The sequence below is a fragment of the Perna viridis genome, chromosome 2 (genome assembly GCF_037379345.1).
Source record: "Perna viridis isolate PV_CMFRI_1.1 ecotype Kerala chromosome 2, ASM3737934v1, whole genome shotgun sequence".
Taxonomy (NCBI): Eukaryota; Metazoa; Mollusca; class Bivalvia; order Mytilida; family Mytilidae; genus Perna; species Perna viridis.
Genome location: NC_142446.1, coordinates 8,306,076 through 8,327,626, shown reverse-complemented (window position 1 = coordinate 8,327,626; position 21,551 = coordinate 8,306,076). Strand labels below are relative to the sequence as shown.

Below are 21,551 nucleotides of genomic sequence, written 5' to 3'. Positions count from 1 at the left end.
TCATAGTGCTGTGAAAAAAGTTCTCATCTCATTTAAAAAATTTAAACAGATTCTGAAAGGAAAAACATTTCTGTACATTTTATTGGTGCATTTTGCTTCTTGTGATGTGAAGCCTTATCTCCATAATGATTTCTAAATATACCCCTATCTTGTGAAAACACTGGGATTTCCCATGCTATTTATAGACACTTCACTTCCGGTGAACAGTACTGAACTGCAAGTCTGCTAACCCCACATGCATTCTGAGGATTGTGAGCTGACATATGTAGAATCATGCTGATATATAGTCCTCTGCAGGTTAAAGTAAAGGTAAAGTCCAGAGAAGCCATTGAATATTGTGAAATTAGCATAGAAGCCTATGGGAAGTGGAATTAGTGGTTTCTAGCCTGTAACTTCAAATCAGTCCGTAAAAGGCAAAATAGACGTCACAACGCCGATTAGAACAGTGCTGAACGAAATACACTTGGGTAGTCTACCCAGTCACCCTAGAGTGTTTATTCTATAGTAAAAAATAGCTTATTTATTATTTACGTTCAATATTATCATAATTGATACACCTTGGACTGTCTTGATGACTTGTGGGGATTTTCGTAGTCAGAACGTATTTTTTGAATTCCAAAAACATGGGAATTTCGACTCCCGCGAAAATTTGCATAAATTCGACTCTTACAATTTATTGCGTGATTGAATTTAATTTTCTACATTAATAAACCACCAAAACTAATTTTCAAGAAAGAATTTTCAAAAAAATATTAAAAATGTTACCCCTACCCCTAGAAAACTGGTCCCAGTATCAAACATAATTTTCATTCACAGCATACCGACACTGTGAAACTCATATTTTAGGCATTCATAATTTAAAAGATAATTATTTGCCCAAAATATCTGAACAATTCAGGCGTGTGATTTTTTTATAGGGTTACAATTACACATGTACTATAAAATCGTAAAAAGTAGAATTTACAGAATTTCTTCTATATCACCCGTTATTATCTTTTTTTTCCCAGAATACCGTAGTTTAAACAAGCTTTTTTGTGATACAGTAGATTTGTATAGTGTCTAAGCTTTCAAATCGGCCAGGTAATTAATATTTGAACTTTTCCAAGTAAAGTTGGTGCAAAAATTACCACCCATTACCATGAAAAAAACCTCAACATAAACCAAAATGTTAATTTTTAATATATAAACGGCGTACACTGGGCATGTTCCGGCGATTGCTTTCATTATCGATGCATCCAACATATTTGCTAATATCAAGAGCGTAGGCGACAATGTGTTTTTTTTTTTTTTTCATAAAAAGGGAAAATTCATAAAGAAATTCAAACGCTTGAATTGATTAGATATGTTAGGGACATCATTATCTTAATTATGAATGCTTAAAATATGAGTTTCACAGTATCGGTATACTGTGAATGAAAATTATGTTTGATACTGAGACCAGTTTTCTAGGGGTAAGGGTAATATTTAAAAAAAAAAAAATTTTGAAAATTTTTTCTTGAAAATTAGTTTTGATGGTTTATCAATGTAGAAAATAAATTTAGTCACGCAATAACTTGTAGATTCGAATTTATGCAAATTTTCGCGGGAGTCGAAATTCCCATGTTTTTGGAATTCAAAAAATATATTCTGACTACGAAAATCGCCACAAGTCATCAAGACAGTCCAAGGTGTATCAATTATGATAATATTGAACGTAAGTAATAAATAAGCTATTTTTTACTACAGAATATACACTCTAGGGTGACTGGATAGACTACCCAATTATATTTCGTTCATCATTTTTCTAATCGACGTTGTGACGTCTATTTTGCCTTTTACGGACTGATTTGAAGTTACACCGGATCGAAAAGTTCCGGGGTCACACGTCATCATGAAATTTTTGTCCACATCACGTAAAGAAGAAATCACTGCACGTAAAGAAAAGAAAATGCACATAAAGTATTTAGAGATCGTAAAGACAAAACGACATAATGTAAAGATGTTCCTACATAACGTAAATACAAAATGACCACGTGTAATTATAAAACCACAGCAAGTAATATAAAATTGACAACACGTAAACAAATGTGTATCTCATCAGACAGTTTAGGCGTTCGATAGCTTTACAATAGTTACACTTTTACTTGACATGAAATAGATAAATCATTTCGTGGTTCAACGTTATTTTCAGCAAAAAAAGCCTCCAAGTCATTTAAAAACACTGAAAATAGAAAAGGTGATAAACTTTCACCCTTTCTAATATCAGCATATGAAATAAATAAAATCAGAATATTCGTATCCTAATTTGACATAGGTTTTGACATTCTGATACATATTAAAAATGACAGTAAATATTGTTCCTTTAATGTTTGATTTCAATAAGGTTTGCCACAATTCAACCCTCCGTACAGTGTCAAAGACGCTTTTGAAATCAACGAACTTCAAGGTACACAACAATTTTTTACCAAAAGAAAAATAGGTACAGGTTATCGGGTAAACGATAAAGCGAGTTTAATGAAAGTACAGTTAATATAACGCTGATTCCGGTTTTCGACAAGGCTTTATAATGCTTACGTCAGTAACCTGTTACGTCATTGTCAGCGTTCAAGAATGGCGAACGGTTCTCAAAAATGAAATGCACGCAATTCAACATTTTCAACCTGATTAGCACGGAATGTTCAAAAGGATAGAAGTTAGGAGAACGTGCAATATCGACTGATCCCTCAACTTGAATCAGTGTATGTCGATTCAAGCTCGAGATGGAAAAAGGGCCATTTTGTCAGTTCTGTTTATAAATCTCGGTAAGTTAACTGCTTCACTCTTCAAATTGAGAGTTTTATTTTGTTTATATTTTGAAGTTCAGGAAAATAAATCATTTTTACTTGTAGCCGTTTTGTATGAAATTATATTCATAGGTTAAATCACCTTCAACATGTGCAATAATATTACTGTATAGGTAAACTATGGAACGCTAGTTTTGTCACCGTCAAGGGCAAAGAACAGGGTTTTTTCTATATTAAATGGATATGTAAACTACGCAAACGAATCATCTACATATATGACAAGCTTACTCTTAAAAGCAGCATTTAGAATTTCTATTATCGTACATACATGTATGTGGCATTTACTGATTTATTGTACTGCTGATATGTGGCATTTACTGATTTATTGTACTGCTGAAATTTGACTTTTGAGCCCGTACAAGTACCCCTTCCAGGAGGCACTGTGTAGTAGGTCAATTTTTGTCGAAATGAAGCTGTCTAATAGAAAATTCTAGTTCCCCATCCCCCCCACCCTAGAGGCATGATGAAGAAGTTTGTATAACAGTTCATGGAAGTACACACATAAAATGTTTTGTTAAATGTCGGGCACTTAGGAGTTGGTTGCAAGAGGCGGTATGCCAAAGTAAAAAGTGAAAGCAAGAAAACATTGATTAGATCAAGGAGCTAGGTATTGACAAAGTTTTAAATCGACTACCGTTCGGAACAGTACAAAGCCATGTTGTACTGTACTTAGGTTAGAGCGTGAGTATTGTATCACGAAATTATCACTTGAAATCTAAATTTCTGTTGTATTTCATTTGACGTGCTTAAAGTGAGTGAGTTACTCCTTTTATCCAGAGTCAAATAGTTATAAGGTATTAATTAGTGTGTTAAATTCTTACAAGGCTAGATAGTCTACTGTTCTTGTATGGTCAAATCCTCTTTATGTAGATACAAGTTTTGACACAAGATGTAAGAAGTTATTACTGTATGATGAGTGAAGAATATTATTAATGGTTTCGCATCTGTAATTGTACACACATTTTACGAGACTGTTTATGGAAGTTATCTAATATGTACATGTATGTAAAGAGAGGTGCGTATAGAATTTATTAAAATCGAAATTTTTTAGGGTTTAGCATCTGCCGATCCATACAGACTTATGATATTCTTATTGAAGTCATCATTTAAATTACCATTATAAAGTTTCTTTTATTTATATATTTCTTTTTCTTTAATTTTGGAGCATGACAGTAACTTTCAACGAGATACTATCCAGAAGAATGGTAATACTACTACTGCACAAAACATATAGTAGAGAAAACTTGAAAAAAAACGAGTAAACTAAGTTGTTAATGCATATCAAACATTAAAGCAGTATGAAATATAGAAACAAGCTAAGCATTATACTTCTGTAGCGGCTAGGGGTGCTACTAGTTATTTTTTATATACATATAATATATATATATACGAGACTGAAATGCAGGCATTCACTATATTGGGGTTATTGGCCTTGGATTTACAGTAACTGAGATCTAGTGAAATTCATAATTTTATTTTGTAACAACAATGGTTTGTATAGGTTAACAAATCTATACTAACAACATATCATGAGTATTCACTCATTCACTTTTATCATATTATATTTAGTACATGTGGCAAGAATCCATTGTAGTACCAAAATATATCTTCAATACTTAAAGATAGGACAATGAATAATCATAGATTCCTTACCCATGAAATTACAATAAAATTAAAAATATGCATGGGAAAATATCTGAGTTGAGTCCTGCTAAAAAATATTAGAAAAATAATTTTTGATTTGGTTGTCAGAAAAGCTTATTCTGACTATAATATAATTCAAATGACTGGTTTATCGCCAAATCATTTAACCAATAGTACTTCTCAACTCCTCGTTGAGGTTGTACAATGAAAAGTTTATTTGTACAAATTTTGTCCTCCAATCTAAGTACATTTTTAAAATAGTTTCTTGCCTCAAGAAAACTTCCTTAAATCCAAATATCTCCTATTTATTCCTATTTAAAAAATATACTGATGATTGGCAAAGTTCTATGCAATTCATATTTTATTAACTTAAGCTTTGCCTGCGAAAGTTCAGAAATTAACTATAATTATAATAAACCAAAATTTATAATTTACCATTATTCTTAACTTTTCTCTTAATTGATTAACAAAAAAATAAATTTAAAGTAAAAATAAGTATAAAAATAAGCTCTTAAAAAAATACTAACGTTTACAGCCAAAAGTTTCAGCAAGACTAATTTTTTTAGCGTAATTACGTCACTTGCTGGAAGACGTGCGTTGTTGGAAAATGTTCACTTCCAACAAGTTCACAAATATTTTAATAATAATTTATAAAAATACAATAATATTGTACATCATTTTAACAATAAAAACATTCTATGGTGCAAAACATATTTGTTTTATATTTTAATCTTAAAGTACAATTCTACTATGCGTAACATACATTGCGCACCGGAAGTGTAACTTGAAAACGAAAGTACAACGAGTGTTCAGAACCGTGAACAAAAATGACAAATATCACCAATTAGTGTGAGTAAAATCAGCGAAATACATGATACTTTGTTCCTAAATACTATGTGTATGAACGTTATTACTTTAAAAAGACTTGACAACTCTCGAATCTGTTTTTATTGAAAAATTGACTCTTCTGAGATTGCGAGATTCTACATGTGGCGCAGTGCGCATGTCACCCGGTTCATTCATAAGACCAGAAGATGCTAGTATTTACTATGTACGTTCCCTATTTCCATGATTTAATGGGAAAACATATCGAGACTCCTATGACAACTTATTCAAAGAAAGCAACAAAAACTACAGAGTTTGATGTTTACAAAACTACAACAAATATGCGTAAAAGCCGTTCAACAATGGATCATTCAACTGTAAAAGGACTAAACACATGGTGACCACGTGGTTTGCAGCAGATGAACAAGTGGACACAAGTGGTATCTACTTCAATATTTGTGACTTGTGATAATTATATTTTATAATAATTTCTACCTTGCAAATCTTGTAAAAATTGATATGGCAAATATGAATAAAAATGAAAATACCTGTCATGTCATGTACAAATATGATGTAGTAAAGGTTTTAGATCTGTCCATTTACTGAAACAGTGTTGCACATCACTATGGCAAATTATGATTGGATATATCATTCGTGTACATACTCATAGGTTACATACATAAATAAACATGCAATATTCATAAAATATTAGCCTTCATTTCTTCAACCCATTGAATATTCAAATACGCATGGTAAAAAAAAACAACACGTCTATCTATATTATATATGGCCTATGGTTATTTAATCATGAGATAATAACCTGATAAACGACTCAAGTGTGCTTTACTAAAATAAATGTATACTATGGCTAATGGTGTTCTCTACACTTCGAACAATCAGTCTAGGTTTTAATTCTGCACAAAAAATATATATTATGTAGCAGTAGAAAAAAAAACTCGAAAAGTGAGGAAACTTATTTGCTAATGAATATTAAAACGATCGTACATATCAGTACGACAGTAGCCTACATACATGTAATATAAACAACAACAAAAAGTTATTTTCGCAAGTGGTTTATCTCGCTGTCTTTTCCCGCTCTATTGGGAATGGACACGTTTGGACGTGACCATATTAGCGGAATCTGACAAGATGAGAGGGGGTCAGGATCCTATAATTCTGTGTTGGACCATATTATTTTATATCTTTCTGTGGTACCACGGGAAGGTGGGTTTAAATAAGGCTCTATTTGTTACCAGAGCGGCCGGTTCACGACTGGTACCAATGGAATTTCTCGTCCTCTGTAACAAGGAAGACTTATTTACATGTGGCCTAACGTATGTGAGAATCGGACTCCCTGTTCACTCAGTAATGCACGGAGGAACTTCCGTTATTGCTGTTACCAGCGAAACGCCTACCTTAGCAAATTTACTTCTCGGCCGTTTGTACCGTCTTGCCAGGTCTCGTCTTTCCGCTTTCTGCAGCCGTTTTGCCAACACAACACTTCACATTTTATTGAATCTTTTATCAAATAGTTATTAATGAATATAGAAGTGGGAAGTGGGAAGAGTAGCAATCGGAAGGCAGGGACTTGATGTCACACCAACAGACAAATGGGGAACAGCATCAGCAGAAGGAAAAAGAAAGTTGGTACAGAGAGAAGTGCGGACAATGCAGAAAGACTCTAGAATGGTGAAGGCAGTGGGAATGAAGCAACAAGGAAGCTGGTTAAACTGGGTACTCCAAGGCGCAAGACAAGTGAAGCTAGGATGGAACGATATATGTGTAACGGGAGAGCATGATTTGATTCACAAAATTATACTCCGCCACCGAGGATCGAACCCTAGCCCGCTCGGTGACAAGAGAGCGACAAACGATTCGGCTAAAGAATTAATCCTTTAGCCAAGTCAATTAACTGGCTATTAAAATCTCACTACCTACTACAACGCAGCTAGGCCGTCCTGCCACATATGGAAGATGGAACCATCTAGACTGCAGTTTAAGCTGAAATCAGTGTATTACGTCCTTCCAAGTCCTACTAACCTTGCAACTTTGGGGACTAACAGCAGATCCGAAGTGTGTATTATGTGGAAAGCCAGCAAATTTAGAACACATACTATCAGCACGCTCAGAGTTATTGAAAGATGGAAGGTACACTTGGAGACACGACAAAGTACTAGCAGTATTGACTGACACCTTAGAGAGAAATGTAAAGAAGCCGAAGAAAACGAAAGAAAGCTTGAGATTTGTCAACATTGAGAAGGAAGGGGAGACAGGACACAGAGCTGGTGCTGAAGGAAGTGGTCTATATTGCTGGGACAGCAACAGATTGGCAAAGAAGGGTAGACCTGAGACAGAAAATGGAGTTTCCAATAGAAATAGCAGTTACAAGAGGCCCGATATTGTCATCTGGTCGGCAACAACAAAGCAGACAATGCTTCTAGAACTTACTGTGCCATGGGAAGACAGAATTGAAGATGAATATGAAAGAAAGAACCTTAAGTACGAAGTGCTGGTGAAGGACTGTCAACAGAATGGATGGAAGATTTGGTTCTTTGCTGTAGAAGTGGGATGCAGAGCTTTTGTTGGACAGTCCACGTGGAGAGCACTGAGGGCCATGGGGATTACTGAAGCAGTCGAAAGGAGATTGATAGGATGTCTGTGTAGAGACGCAGAGACAGCATCTATATGGTTGTAGAGAAAGAGGGCAGACAAATGGAAGACCAATAACTGAGATGAAGAGCCAAGTGGTTCCGGGCTGGGACTTGACCACCCCAGTCGGCACACCTCTGGAGGTTGTAGTGGACAGCGCCGAAACAGCCGAAGAAGGAGGATCCACCTGAAGACGGAGCCACGCATCATTCCACCAAGATGTATACAGGTAGGTAGCACAAAAATGTTATCAGTTGTAGAAAATCCTTTGCGTAAACCTGCTTGTGCATTGGATATGAGGTCAATTTCTTTAGAAAATTTGTTCAGTCTATTATTCAGTACCACAGAGAAAGTTTTACTGAAAAGCAGTAATGTACGTGCGACTGAGATAAAATTTAACACAGGACCCGTCATTTATTAAAAGAATATCACACTACTTATATGGTTAGCTTGATATTGATTTTTAGTCCGATTTCAAAGTGTAAACTGGCCATTTTCACTGAGAGACTTGCACATACAGAAGACTCCCGTTACATCTTGACACTTTGAAGTGACTGTGAAGTTCTGTACATTTATAGGGTTTGTGTGTTTTGAGTTAAAGCCTATTGCAGCAATCCTCGACAAGTGTGACTATTTGAATCAAATGTCTGTGTAAAGACGTACATTTCAAGTTTTAAAAAATATTTTGTTCTGAAAATGCTATGATATTCCAGTTAATAAAAGCAAAGGCTTTAATGACAATAAATGAATTTCCGCGTATATCTTTACATATCGGAAATCATAAATTGTGTATCATCCGGATATAACAACACCGCCATTTTACGTGATAAAAGGAGCAACCTTAGGTATGGGATTCACTAACATTGTGTAAAGCATTGATTCTGTTTTTTTTTCTTGAAGAAATGAGGGCGTCGAATTCATATTCAAGGCTACCTAAGTCGCATGGCATTTTAGTACGACATCTGTGTTCATACATACAGTAAGTGTAAAGATGGTTTGATATTTCATGACGTAGTGTTAGTGGTGGTAATAAACTTATAACATATAGAGTATTCAAAACTCTCTAAGTTATACCATCATCTGTTCTTTTATCAGAATCTTTTTTTATAAGTACTTCTTTTATAACTAGAGAATTTTTCAGTTCCCGATTATGAATTTAAGGTTTTTATTTTCAAATACTGCTTTTTTCTTACTTTTTTGGATGGAAAAAAATTAAGAGTTCTATCAAAGAGTAATCAAGGGAACCAAGGTTATAGCGGTAATCAAAAGAATGTAATCCAGGGACAAAGACCAGACATGGAAAACAGACATACACAACAAAGAACATAAAGTAACTAAAATCATACATACAAAGTAACAAAAGTAAATGAGCAACTCAGACTCCACTAAAAACTGGGAGCATGGACCAGGTGCACCGGTAGGGTAAGCGTCCTCTGCTTTCCTAGAAACACCCGCCGAGTTGCTCATAAAAAGTCAAGTCCGGGGTAGACAAACGAGGAAAGGAAAACTACGACTCGTTAAAGTTTTTAATCGTCTCTCATAATTCTTTTAGGAATGGCATTAAAATATTTTTATCATAGTATAATCTATGTGTATTTTTTCTATGTACTGATGGTCATCCTCCCAAGTCGGGGTTTTGGGTCCATCCTCGCTACCTCAAACCCCTGACATCACTCATTCATATTTAGTGGGTATCGTCCAGCGCCATCTAGTAAATTACTTAAATTTTACCCGGCTCCAAAATCCAATCAAATCACTCGTAATAGAAACTCTTCGATATAACTTACAAAGAGGCTACACATAACGTCATTTTTGTTCACTAAAGACTCCAAACAGTTATCATTTTTGCTCATATTGCATCATTTGTGACATCTTACAACTTTCAGTTACTATATCGGATCGTCCATTACCTCGTATTATTGTTTACCTTTCCACAGACATTTTATGTTAAATCGATTTTCATTGATGCTTCTCACCCGGAGAAGCAACTTATCGGAATTACCTGGACGATACCCGTTAAATATGAATGAGTGATGTCAAGGGTTTGAGGGAGCGAGGGTGGACTCAAAACCCTGACTTGGGAGGATGATTGATGGTGAGACGTTAGTAAACAATCTACGTATCTACATGGAAACACATTTTTGACGTCACATATAGTTTTAAAATGATCTGTGTCCTGGGATATACGAGAACTTGTCCTTTCAATAACTAATGTTCGACTCAAGATTATGACCATTGATTGATGGTATACTCGTTATACCCGACATGGATCTGGAAACGTTTCTATTAGTAATCTCTTGCTGTCTAGAATGTGTGCCAAATGAAGATTCATTATAAATAAATTAAAGTTTCACATATTTTGACGGCTAACTGTGTCGTTATTTGTATAAAAGGATTTTTTCAATAGACATTTCAATCGTCTATTGTCCATTGTATAAAAGGATTTTTTTCAAAAGACATATCAATTGTCTATTGTCTATTGTATAAAGGGATTTTTATTATGTATATCAATTGGCTATTGTATAAAGGGATTTTTATTATGTATATCAATTGTCTATTGTATAAAGGGATTTTTATTATGTATATCAATTGTCTATTGTATAAAGGATTTTTTATTATGTAATAAATCTTTGGCAAATCTAGTTTCTTAACTGTTAAAAGAACATATATACTATCGAAAGTATCTTACTTCTTTTGTAAATTAAACAATTTATTTGATTCAGAAATTCCTAAACACTAAGCAAAACAAAACTTTTTTTTGCTTGGGATATGAAAAGAATACAAAAAACTATTAATTTCCAAAGATGTACATGTACATGTAGTCCCTGATACCGGAAGCATGAATACAATAATAAAGACATAAAGTTTTTGTTTGCAAATAGCAAAATACAAATAATCAAGCAATCGGACTTAAGTAAGTACATGTATATCTTAACTTTTTCAAATGCAAAGGTAAATTTGCCTTATAAATAATAAGTCTGTATAATTTTGCACTTAAAATTTAAAAAATAAGCATTATTCAAAACTCACTTATTGAATAACAAAGATATATGCCACTATTACTATTTGTTTACAAACTATCAATAAATCATAGAAAAATCAGCCTGATATTTTTCGATAAAGACATACTGTTATGTTTAAACAACTGCATGGAAACTAGACTTATGCCATCAAATGATTTTGATAACCAACAACCATTTCATTTTCGGGCTGGGGTTATGGATTTTTGTTCGCATTTGGCGGAAACCATTGTTTTCTACAAATATATGGTTAAGCTTTTAACAGATATATTATTTTATTGTTTTGTAACACCCCAACCCCCCCCCCCCACCCCGAAAATCAAACGAATTCCGCCTAATATAATTTGGTACCATGTGAACATTATAAAGGTCTTCTATAGTGAACGAATCGAGAAGGTCGCTGTTTTTTTGTTTGTGTGTGTGTGTGTGTTTTTTTTTGTAGTCCCAAGCGACGGAAGGACATGATTGATTGATTGATTTTTTTATGACGATTTACAGAACACATTTTTAACTATTCGATAAAGCACTTTTTGGTCAGTCATACACATAAAAAGAAATAGATTTAACTTACTCGATACAATTTACACGTAGTTTCTCAGTCAAAGAGTATAAAATACGTAATTAGTGACCACAACTGTAGCTGTTTTATGGAACTTATTTTAGCATATTTTAACAGTAGAAGACCTTGTGGGTGCAACTCCTTAAAAACCGTTAAATGAATTATGATTCATTTGATGTATTGTTATAAAGATGTGCAACATAAACTGTCATATAGACGACTCCGATACTTACACTCGTTACCATTTATCGTTATTCGTTATTAAGGATTTGAGTATTATACCAATCTTCCCACTTTAACAATAATAATCTTCTTTCCTTTAGTCACCATCTGCAACAGTGAAACATTAGTTTGCATATGCTATAGCAATAAATGTATACCTTGTAGACCCATTAAAATAGAATATTAGAAAACACACAATACCTGTTGGCAGCGCTTTAAACAAATGATTGGTTCTACTTAATTATACCACGTGCATATAGTACGGTAGACATATATCTGCTCAATACTTCATAAAAGTTTTCCCATTTTTCCCGCATTCTCCTATAATCAAACTCCACTTTCTTTCAGTTTCATAGGACTTAATTGGACATTTTTATGTTATAAGCTTTGTCTTCGTGCTTCATGTCGAATTATAATGAACCTTTTCACAGTAATAACTGTCTAACTGGCTAATAATATAATTATATTTGATTATCTGATTTAATTTCAAAAGAGGATTTCAATTATCTTTCAATCATTTGATAACATACAATAATTTGGGCCTTAATTATAAATTATGGATCATTAGATTTAATTTACTATCATTGCATTTGGAGCATTTCGTAAATAAGGGGAAGTCGTCTTTTATCGAATAATTACATTAACATATTCTTCCCTTCACGAAGTGACGAACTGAATTCCTACTTTAAGCTTTTAGAGATAGAACAACCGTACATACATGTATTTTTGTATAAAATCAACACACTTCCTTAGGCCATTGAAGTCAATAAATGAAACAATCTTAACTAGACAACTTTGTCAGAAGTTTGAAGATCAAGGAGTATTTCGGCTCCAAGGAGAGTGAGAAAGGAAATGAGAGTGATTCAGGCAATGAAAATACCTATCGGTTTAGGAAGAAAAGTGAGTGGGTCCCTCAAAAAAGCAAGAACTTAACTTTAGAATCTATTATAGATAATGTAAAATCTGACCTGATTAGAACTGTTAGAATGAACAAAGACAGTCACGACTACTTGTCAACAGGTGAGCGTACTACTCTACAAGACCTTCGAACCAATGTAGAAATCATAAAAAGCCTGCAGACAAATGCAGTGCAGTAGTGGTCATGGACTAATCCGCTACATCCAGGAGGCGGAGCGTCAACTTAATGCGTCAACGACCGTTTTTATACAAGAATAAACGAAGACCCCACTCAAAAATTTGCTCACGAAATCAAAACTGAATTGAACAAATTGTAAGGAAATGACCACAGCGACATGGAAACACTTCAATATCTTAAACCTGAAGACCCAAATCCTGGTCGATTTTATCTACTTCCAAAGATCCACAAAGTCAACAATCAAGGTAGGCCAATAGTCTCTGTTAACTGCCACCTTACCGAAAAAAATCGAAATTCGTGGACTTCCATCTACGCCCACAGGTTGGAAAACTTCCATCCTTTATAAATGATACCACCGATTATTTACAAGAAATGCAGGCTCAGAATCGTCTTCCTCCAAATACGACCTTAATCACTATGGTAGTTACCTCACTTCATACCAACATTCCTCTTATCTTATGCGAACATTTTCATGGGAAAGTTTGAAAATGAACTTCTTGAATCTTCGATTGAAAAGCCTCTGTCCTGTAATAGGTTTATTGATGACGTGGTCATGAAGTGGACCCATGACGAAGAAGGGCTGAACAACTTCATCAAAGGGGCAAACTATAAAGTTCACTCACAAAACATCTACCACAACCACCTCATTCCTCGATACCGCCAGTACATTATCAGAGGGTGAGCTGTACAGACCTATATTCAAAACCAATTGACACATACCAATACCTTATGCCCAAGAGCTGTCATCAACCGAACTTAACTAAAGCATACCATTTAGTCAAGCTCATAGGCTAAGGCGCATTTGTCCAAACGATAATTCTTTAAAGAGGGGTTCGCATCAACTAAAAACAATTCAAGAAAAGGGGGATATAAGAACAGCACAATCAAAGAAGTTTTCCGAAAAATTCATAACATCCCAAGGAGTAGCCTGTTGCAGTATAAGGCAAAGAGCAAAGAAAAATGTAAAAGAACCCCTTGTGTCCATACGTACCACCCTTGAGAAAAATTCCGCACTATCCAAGATCCTTCCCGAGCCACATATGATTGCTTTCAGACAGCAGACAGTTTGCTTAATCTGTTAGTACGGGCAGAAATATCAACTCTAGGTGCAAGTCGATCCTGTGGTGACAAAAAAGGTGTAAATGCTGCAAACAGATGCACCAATCGTCAACATGAAATTATTTATGCAGCTAAATTAAAATAAAATGAAACCTTTTGCGTTCATTCAGGATATTTTGATAGTAACGTACATTAAGTTAATGAAATGTTAATTTTTAATTGTTTCGTTTTTTTTTTTAATTTTGTGATAATGATGACAACTAGTCAATACATTAAATATTTTGTATGTATGTCATATAGGACTACCCTGGTTATACATATTATTTTGTGTTCAATTTTGATAATTTAAACAGTAACTCAAGTGAGTTTTCAGTAGAAAAAGACAAACTCATTTCTTAGATATTATATATTTTTTAATATTTCACTTTAAAAAAAATTGAAATACTTGTGTCAAAGAAAGGCGTTTAAGTTGTATATGGTAAAGGTTATTTAAGACGGATACTGGTCGGTTTTGAGATGCTTCATTATCATTTATAGAGCTATATGGATTTTTAGTTGCAGGAGATGGATACATACAAAATTTTCACTAACTATAGGATTTTGACATGAGTTTTCCTTGTTATATGTATTTTAAGATGTTCCCGAATATTGACAGCCAATTACATATGTTTTTGATAGTAACTTGGTTGTTAATAAGTATGTTCTCTAAATTATTTGCTTTAAAGTCTGTTAACCAACAAAGGAGTTCTAGTTCGGGGAAATTTTTAAAAATTTATAAAATCCGAAATAGCCCATTCGATGAGGAAACCCCTAAAAACCGAAAAAAAATATCAAGTACCTAATGCTACTACATTGGCATGTATATTTGCAAGAATCAATCATGTTGTGTCGAAAACATAATGCTGTCGTTGTATATTTATAAAAAGTGAGAGATTAAATATGGCACGTTATATCAAAATACAGTATGTTTGTAGTATACATATTGTGCTTTTTTATCATTTTTAGAAAAAAAGCACTTTGGAGGCAAAACAAAGACAATGAACCATTTCATTGTAAGATTTTAAGAATTTGAAAATTACCCATCTTTCAGGTTTTTGTAGGCACAAATATTTTTTAACGGTAATAAAGCACTTTCTGCTTTCAAGCATGTTTTATTAAACTTAAATGTGTCATGATCGTTCACTTTTGTTCAATTTTAGCATATGGTAGCCTAATAATTTTGTAAATCAAACTGTTGGGTCTCTACTCGTCGGTTTTTAAGGGGATGGGGTAGGGGTAAAGTTTCTAAATTCATACCATTTTTTTTTCAAAAAGTTAGCAACTTTTGTATATCCTTCTAGTAAAGAGGAATGCCTTGGCTTGGATGCAAATTGCATTAAATTGTATTAAGAAAAAAATTGCTTTACTTGTATGAAAGCATTTTTTTTTCAAAAACGAAAACTCTAACATGACCTTGTGGCCTTCTTTAAGAGACTAGTTTCCATGACAACGCTGCACTTATTTATGGGTAAACAGGCGGATTAACAATGCACATGTTTATCAACCTATATAGGTCTGCAAGAATCCCTCCGGGGGGTCGTTATCTGGCCTAATTAATGAACTCCACATTCTATGGTTAATTCATCTGGTGGTAGCTGTGGGAGTCGAACCCGGACCTCTGTAGTCAGCACTATATAGACTGAGTTAACACCCTAGCACCGCTAATGAAGGCTGGCTATACCTTATTAATTTCACAACTTTTAATTGTAATCATATTATGATATTTTCAAACGCTAAAGAATGAAATATTTTTTTTATATTTGTTATTTTTCATTAACATATGTTTTGTGGAAATAGTTGTTTGTTAAAGAATGACAAAACAGTATAGAAATTGTAAGACAAAGTAAACACAATAGATTACAACCATGTGATTAACCACCATGCATGAATGACACACACTTTACTATATATCGGGACGAGAATATTTCCTTAAACATCTAGGTTCGTAAGATTATTTTTCTTTCTTAATAATAATAATGATATTGATAATAATACTAAATTATTTTGATAACCATAATTAGACCTTGTTTATATAATACATAATATTTTGAATATACGTATTAAAGATAAAACTGCATGAAAATGCCTATGATTCAGCCCTGTCAATTATGGCACATTCATTGATTAAAGTTATGCAGTTCTGTAGGCTTGCGAATAACAATTTATCGAATACTAACTTTTGAATGTGACATTCAAACAGGAAGTATTTTGCGTCGTACACAGTCACTTGTGCTCTACTTAATGAACTATACACACAATATCTTGATAGCACTCCTTTTCGTGCGTGTTACAGATCAGAATGACACTCAAAGTAGACCGGTCCTAAGTGGTCAGGATGTCGGGATTTGTGTGTACGACAAACGAACTTGGATTGACAACATGATTTATTTCAAGTGTTTATTTTTAGTGAGAAGTTCGGCAACTGGCTATAATGTCTGACATGTCAAGTTGATTTGTCGGTGGTTTTGTACATATAATAATTACCTTTAAAAAGTTCATAAAATGCTTATGAAAATTTATATCAAATTGAAGCCTTTGTGTATTATATGTTATTTTGCTTCTTACATTTGTTCTATATCTTTTTGTTTTTGATTATATTTGCGATTAGAGGTCCCTCCATTTGTAATAATTAGTATGATTGGTAGTTTTTTTTAACTTAATGTCAGTATTTCAACTTAGTCTTGGATCAAACACTTTGATAAATTTACTATAGAGGTTTAACATGAAACTAGTTGGCAAAAATGATGTTTGTTTGTAAAACCAATTACCAGTATCATGATTCCAGATTCTATACATACCAAATCAAAGCCACTATATTTTCAATCACTAACACGTATCTTAATGAGTTAAGACTGTGTCAATTCCTCACCCCTGTGCGGGACTCGAACTCGTACCGCTGTGACATCTATGGCAACACCGCATGAACCAAGTCCAGCGCTCTAGACCACTCGGCCAGCTAGGTCATATATATAGCTTTGGTTGGCCGGGTCATGTCTCCTCGTAGGATTAATTTAGAGCTGTAACTTAGTACACGATGTCTGGTAGTATGGGACAACTCATCTAGGTAGTGTTATGTAGGATAGAGGATCAAATTAACGATACATGTCACAACAGATCGCATGTATCGTTACTACTTTACTCACCACAGTAAAGGGGGTTATTGTGATAAAGCCACTTTACAAGAGATGTAAATTAGATGTAGATTCTTATAAATAGCTAGAAAAAACCTATAGGAGTGTCTCTTTCTATTATGAATATGGTGTACTGGTATAACCTCTAAATAATTTCAAAGATTATTTAACATGAATCAACAAATTTGATTAGTTCTAACCTCTCAGGAGAACTAATAGAAGGGCCGGCTTTTGGACAGTTCTAAAAGTGTCAGAGAACAGTTCTAGAGCCAGCTCTTCTGACATTTTCTCTACTGGTAGAGCCAGCTCAGCTAGAACTGTAAGAAGAGCTGGCTCTAGAACTGTCTGAGAATTTTTCTAAATCTGTCATAGCTGTTCTGATGACATATCTAGGACAGTTTCGTGAGAGGTTAGAACTGATCTCATCTGTACATATATATAAGGGTCAGAAACATTCCCAACGATGTTAGAACTGTCAAAGTTGCGAAGCATATTAATTTTTGGTTGTTTCCTCCGCGGGATTCGAACTCTTACCGCTGTGATATATATGGCAACACCGCCTGCACTTAGTCCAGCGCCATAGGCCACTCAGAGAGCTAAGCTGTATGAAATATAGTTTTCCGTGTCCGGGTCATTCCTCCTCATAAGATAAATCTAGGGGTTTAACATAGTACACGATGTGTGGTAGTACAGGACAGCTCATCTAGGTGTTGTTTTGTAGGATGGAGGATCAAATCAACGAAACATATCACATTAACTATAAATATACAAACGTCTCTAAATTTTGACGTCTCTATTCCCTACACTGCTCCATATCAGATCATAAATAATACAAGAAATAAAATGTAACGTTCTGTACTACCACACACCGTGTACTAAATTACAACCCTAGATTGACCTGGAATGACTCGGCCATTGAAACTTATATTTTATATAGCCTAGCTGGCCGAGTGGTCCAGGACGCTGGACGGTGGTGACGGTGTTGCCATATATGTCACAGCGCTACGTATAAGTGAACAACCGAAATTTGACAGTTTTAACATGGTCGGGACTAGTACTTGTCTTCGGTTCATATATTTTGTTTTTGTTTTGCTTCTTCTGAAATTTTTGAATACTATGTATTATATTGCTTTCTAGGTATCTGAATAGTTAACTAAGTTAGAATCAGTTGTGTGCCATGATTTTAGTGCAAATAGTGGGGCACGCAATTAATCAGCGTCCAAACAAGTAATCTAAATGCACTCCAGATCTCATACTTAGGACATCCGTGACGTCCATCCGAATATTACAAGCCTGAGTAATTCATTCAAAGGCTTGATCTTATGGTTTCCTTTCTGATATAAATCAAATAGAAAGTGTCTTGCGGAAGATGATACGTAATGTTTTTAATATTTTCAAAGTTTTTATTCTGGATTTATGATTGTATGTATTTAGTTGTTTGGTTTTAAAAAATGTTTACATGTACTTACGAATCAATTGTTAAATAATGGAAAAGGAAACTTTTTTAAGTATTCAAAGAGCATACAAACTATTTTTTTATTGTAAAAGTTTTACAGAACGTTTTTGTTTTTCGTTTTGATAATGAATAACAGCTATTTTGCGTTTAACATCTGAATAATTATTACTTATTTTTAGATCACCTTTAATAGTTTGTTTCTCGTGTTGTTTGCAGGATGAGTTATTATCACAGACATGAATTCTGACATGAATGTGACATTACAGTGGCATACAAGCCAAAACGCAACACCTATATGGAAGTCTAACGCATCTTCGACATATAATGTTGGAATTTGTAAGATAACTAATTGGACTATAGTAGAAGCGGTGAATGATAAACAACCATTGTTATCTGTTATAATAGCAGTTAGTGTGTTGTTACTAACTGGGGCGATTGGTAATGGATTGGTGATATATGTATACTCAAAAAAACCTAAAACAACAACGAACCGTATATTTATTCTAGCTCTGGCAATTTTAGACTTTCTCAGTTGTACCGTAGTGATACCTTTCGAGATTTATGACATTTCACATAGTTATACTTTTACTCTAACTTTAGTTTGTAAACTTGCTCGTTACAGTGAGTTTACATTGATATTAGCCGCTGGGTTTACCCTTGTTGCTATATCAATCGATAGATACGTTCATTTGTGTAAATACAAAAGCCGGTTTCTCTTGACTGCAAGTAGGGCTAAGAAGGTTTGTGGATTGTGTATAGTTATTGGTATGATATTTTCAATACCTCTGTTAAAGTTCTCTGGACTGGAAAATATCACCGTGAACTACAATGAGACTAATATTACCGCTTGTGGCTGTACAACCTTCCATGACAAAAACTCAAAGGGTGGTAAGATATACACCTACGTTTTAATGACAGTGTTCCTCTCTGCACTAGTTACAATGTTGGTGTCATATTGCTTCATAGGTATAACCTTATACGGCCGTCGATATGGATCAACTAAAAACGGTCTGACATATATCAGCACAACAGAGGAAACAAAAAAAACAAAAAAACGGAATGTTGAGGAGAAACTCATGATAAAACAAGAAAGTTTTGCTATTGGTAAGAAATCATCTTTTAATTTGAGTGGATCAACTTTCATCTTTCTGACAGTTACAGTTGTATTTGTGTTGGGTTTTGTTCCACATTTGACTGTTCGGGTGCTGCGTTTTCTACATTTGGCATTTGACGAAGATAATACCATGAATTTGGTTTACAATTTTCTTGTTCGTTCCTACTTAATTAACAGTGTTAGTAATCCGTTTATTTACAGTATAATTCACAAACGATTTCGAACTGAATTATTCAAAGCTGTCAAAGCGGTTTTCTGTTGTCGGGAAAAATCGTTATCAAAATCGCAACGTTCTCGATCAGGTTCAACCAACATAGAAACTTCATTCACTTAGTTAATTGTACATATATTATTTTCATATTTTTTTATGATAATATAAAAAAAATCAATGTGTTTTCTATCATCTGTTTTTCTAGCATATTGTAGTAAACTAATACCATCAGCAATATACAGATTGTCGAGACAAAAACAAAAATTGGGATTAATTAGAATTTATAAACTAACAATTACGTATAAAAGAACCATTCTCGGGTGTTTCTAGGAAAGCAGAGGACGCCTACCCTACCGGTGCACCTGGTCCATGATCCCAGTTTTTATGTGGAGTCCGAGTTGCTCATTTGCTTTTGTTACTTTGTATGTATGATTTCATGTTCTTTGTTGTGTATGTCTTGTTTTCCATGTCTGGTCTTTGTCCCTAGATTACATTCTTTTGATTACCGTTATAAACTTGGTTCCCTTGATTACTCTTTGATTACCGCTATAACCTTGGTTCCCTTGATTACTCTTTCTGAACATACCTCCATATGAATTAAACTCATGTTGACCCCTCAAGCTTCCAAATTTCTATATAATGATCTATAATTACTAAGATAAGTCTATGTAACATATTTCCGGAAATTATTATTTTTGTAAATCCGTTGCCATGGAAACTAAAATTTTTAAATACCTATCTAAATTCAGGGAAATGTTGTTTTCAATGGACTCATTGCCATGGATGCCATTAAAGCAGACATTATAAACTGTTGCTATATATAGTTTGATATCTCCACAATAAGACAGTCAGTTTTTATATGTAGTGACATATGTATTCTCACATATATGGTATTAAAATGTCTACAATGGTTTAAAAAAATAATCGCTTTTTCATTTTCATAATTCTGCTGTATGTAATTTTCAATACTATACCTTACATTACAAAATTGGACCCATAAATATGTGTATATAAGTGGATATAAATGTCCTTGCACAAAACATTTAGAGAAAACTAATGACGTGTTATTTTTTTTTTTCATTTCAGTGTTTTTCAACATGGCTTTTAGTTAAAACAGTCACTGTAAAAGAATTTAAAAGAACATAAAAAGCTAGAATTTTAACTTTTAAGTTAATTTTTTCTCATTTAAACCCCTTTAACGCAGCCCCTGGGCGATTGTTTGTTTCTTTTTCGAAGGAAAACAATGAAGCAAAGCAGGAAGATGAAATTTCACACAGAATCGATAAAATTTTGTTTTTTTTCACTTGTATAGTATTGTTTTTATCTTGAACTTGACGCGTCTTCCCCACAAAGTTCAAGACATATGTTGGAGTTGATGTCTTCTTTGATTTACCTAATTTTGATTGTATTTAGTTCCTTTTATTTTTACGTATCTATTGTTCATACTTTTTTGTATCTGACCAGTAGCAATTTTATTCCCGTTATCGTTTGAACACGGGAACTAAAATTGATTGCTTCTGACCTGTCACGGGAAACGGAAGTCGGCGTGTACAGCGTAAAAATCAAGGATCCTAACTTTTCATTGGATTTCACTTTTGGTCAGGTATTTTTTCATTGGATAAAGTTTCATCAGACGGGAAAGTAACGTAAAAAGGGAGCACTAGGTGTTTAATTTTCGGATTCTTTCGTTACTTCGGAATTCCT

At 34.0% G+C, this 21,551-nt stretch overlaps 1 protein-coding gene and 1 long non-coding RNA gene across 10 annotated transcripts; one reads left to right on the top strand and one right to left on the bottom strand.

The window, feature by feature from the left end:
• Positions 1-2,621: 2,621 nt before the first annotated feature.
• LOC148623526 (cholecystokinin receptor type A-like) lies at positions 2,622-20,029 on the top strand. Of its 9 annotated transcripts, none has more exons than XM_088565394.1 (3): positions 15,792-15,876; positions 16,229-16,328; positions 18,739-20,029. In XM_088565394.1, the coding sequence occupies exon 3, from the start codon at positions 18,759-18,761 to the stop codon at positions 19,968-19,970; it is 1,212 nt and encodes a 403-aa protein (XP_088421520.1). In that variant the 5' UTR covers positions 15,792-15,876; positions 16,229-16,328; positions 18,739-18,758; the 3' UTR covers positions 19,971-20,029. The 9 variants fall into 9 exon arrangements, with proteins under 9 accessions (XP_088421523.1, XP_088421521.1, XP_088421515.1 ...); XM_088565391.1 differs by having other exon boundaries at positions 16,229-16,341; XM_088565392.1 differs by having other exon boundaries at positions 16,229-16,402.
• LOC148623527 (uncharacterized) lies at positions 11,003-13,956 on the bottom strand. The gene is made up of 3 exons (XR_015919459.1): positions 13,829-13,956; positions 11,753-11,849; positions 11,003-11,196 (listed from the first exon to the last, which is right to left on the bottom strand). It is a non-coding gene; the product is annotated as an uncharacterized LOC148623527 (long non-coding RNA).
• Positions 20,030-21,551: the final 1,522 nt, after the last annotated feature.

What these genes read in the sequence shown, in the direction of transcription:
- LOC148623526 (XM_088565397.1), top strand. Translation starts at nt 18,759, where the DNA reads ATGAATTCTGACATGAATGTGACATTACAGTGGCATACAAGCCAAAAC.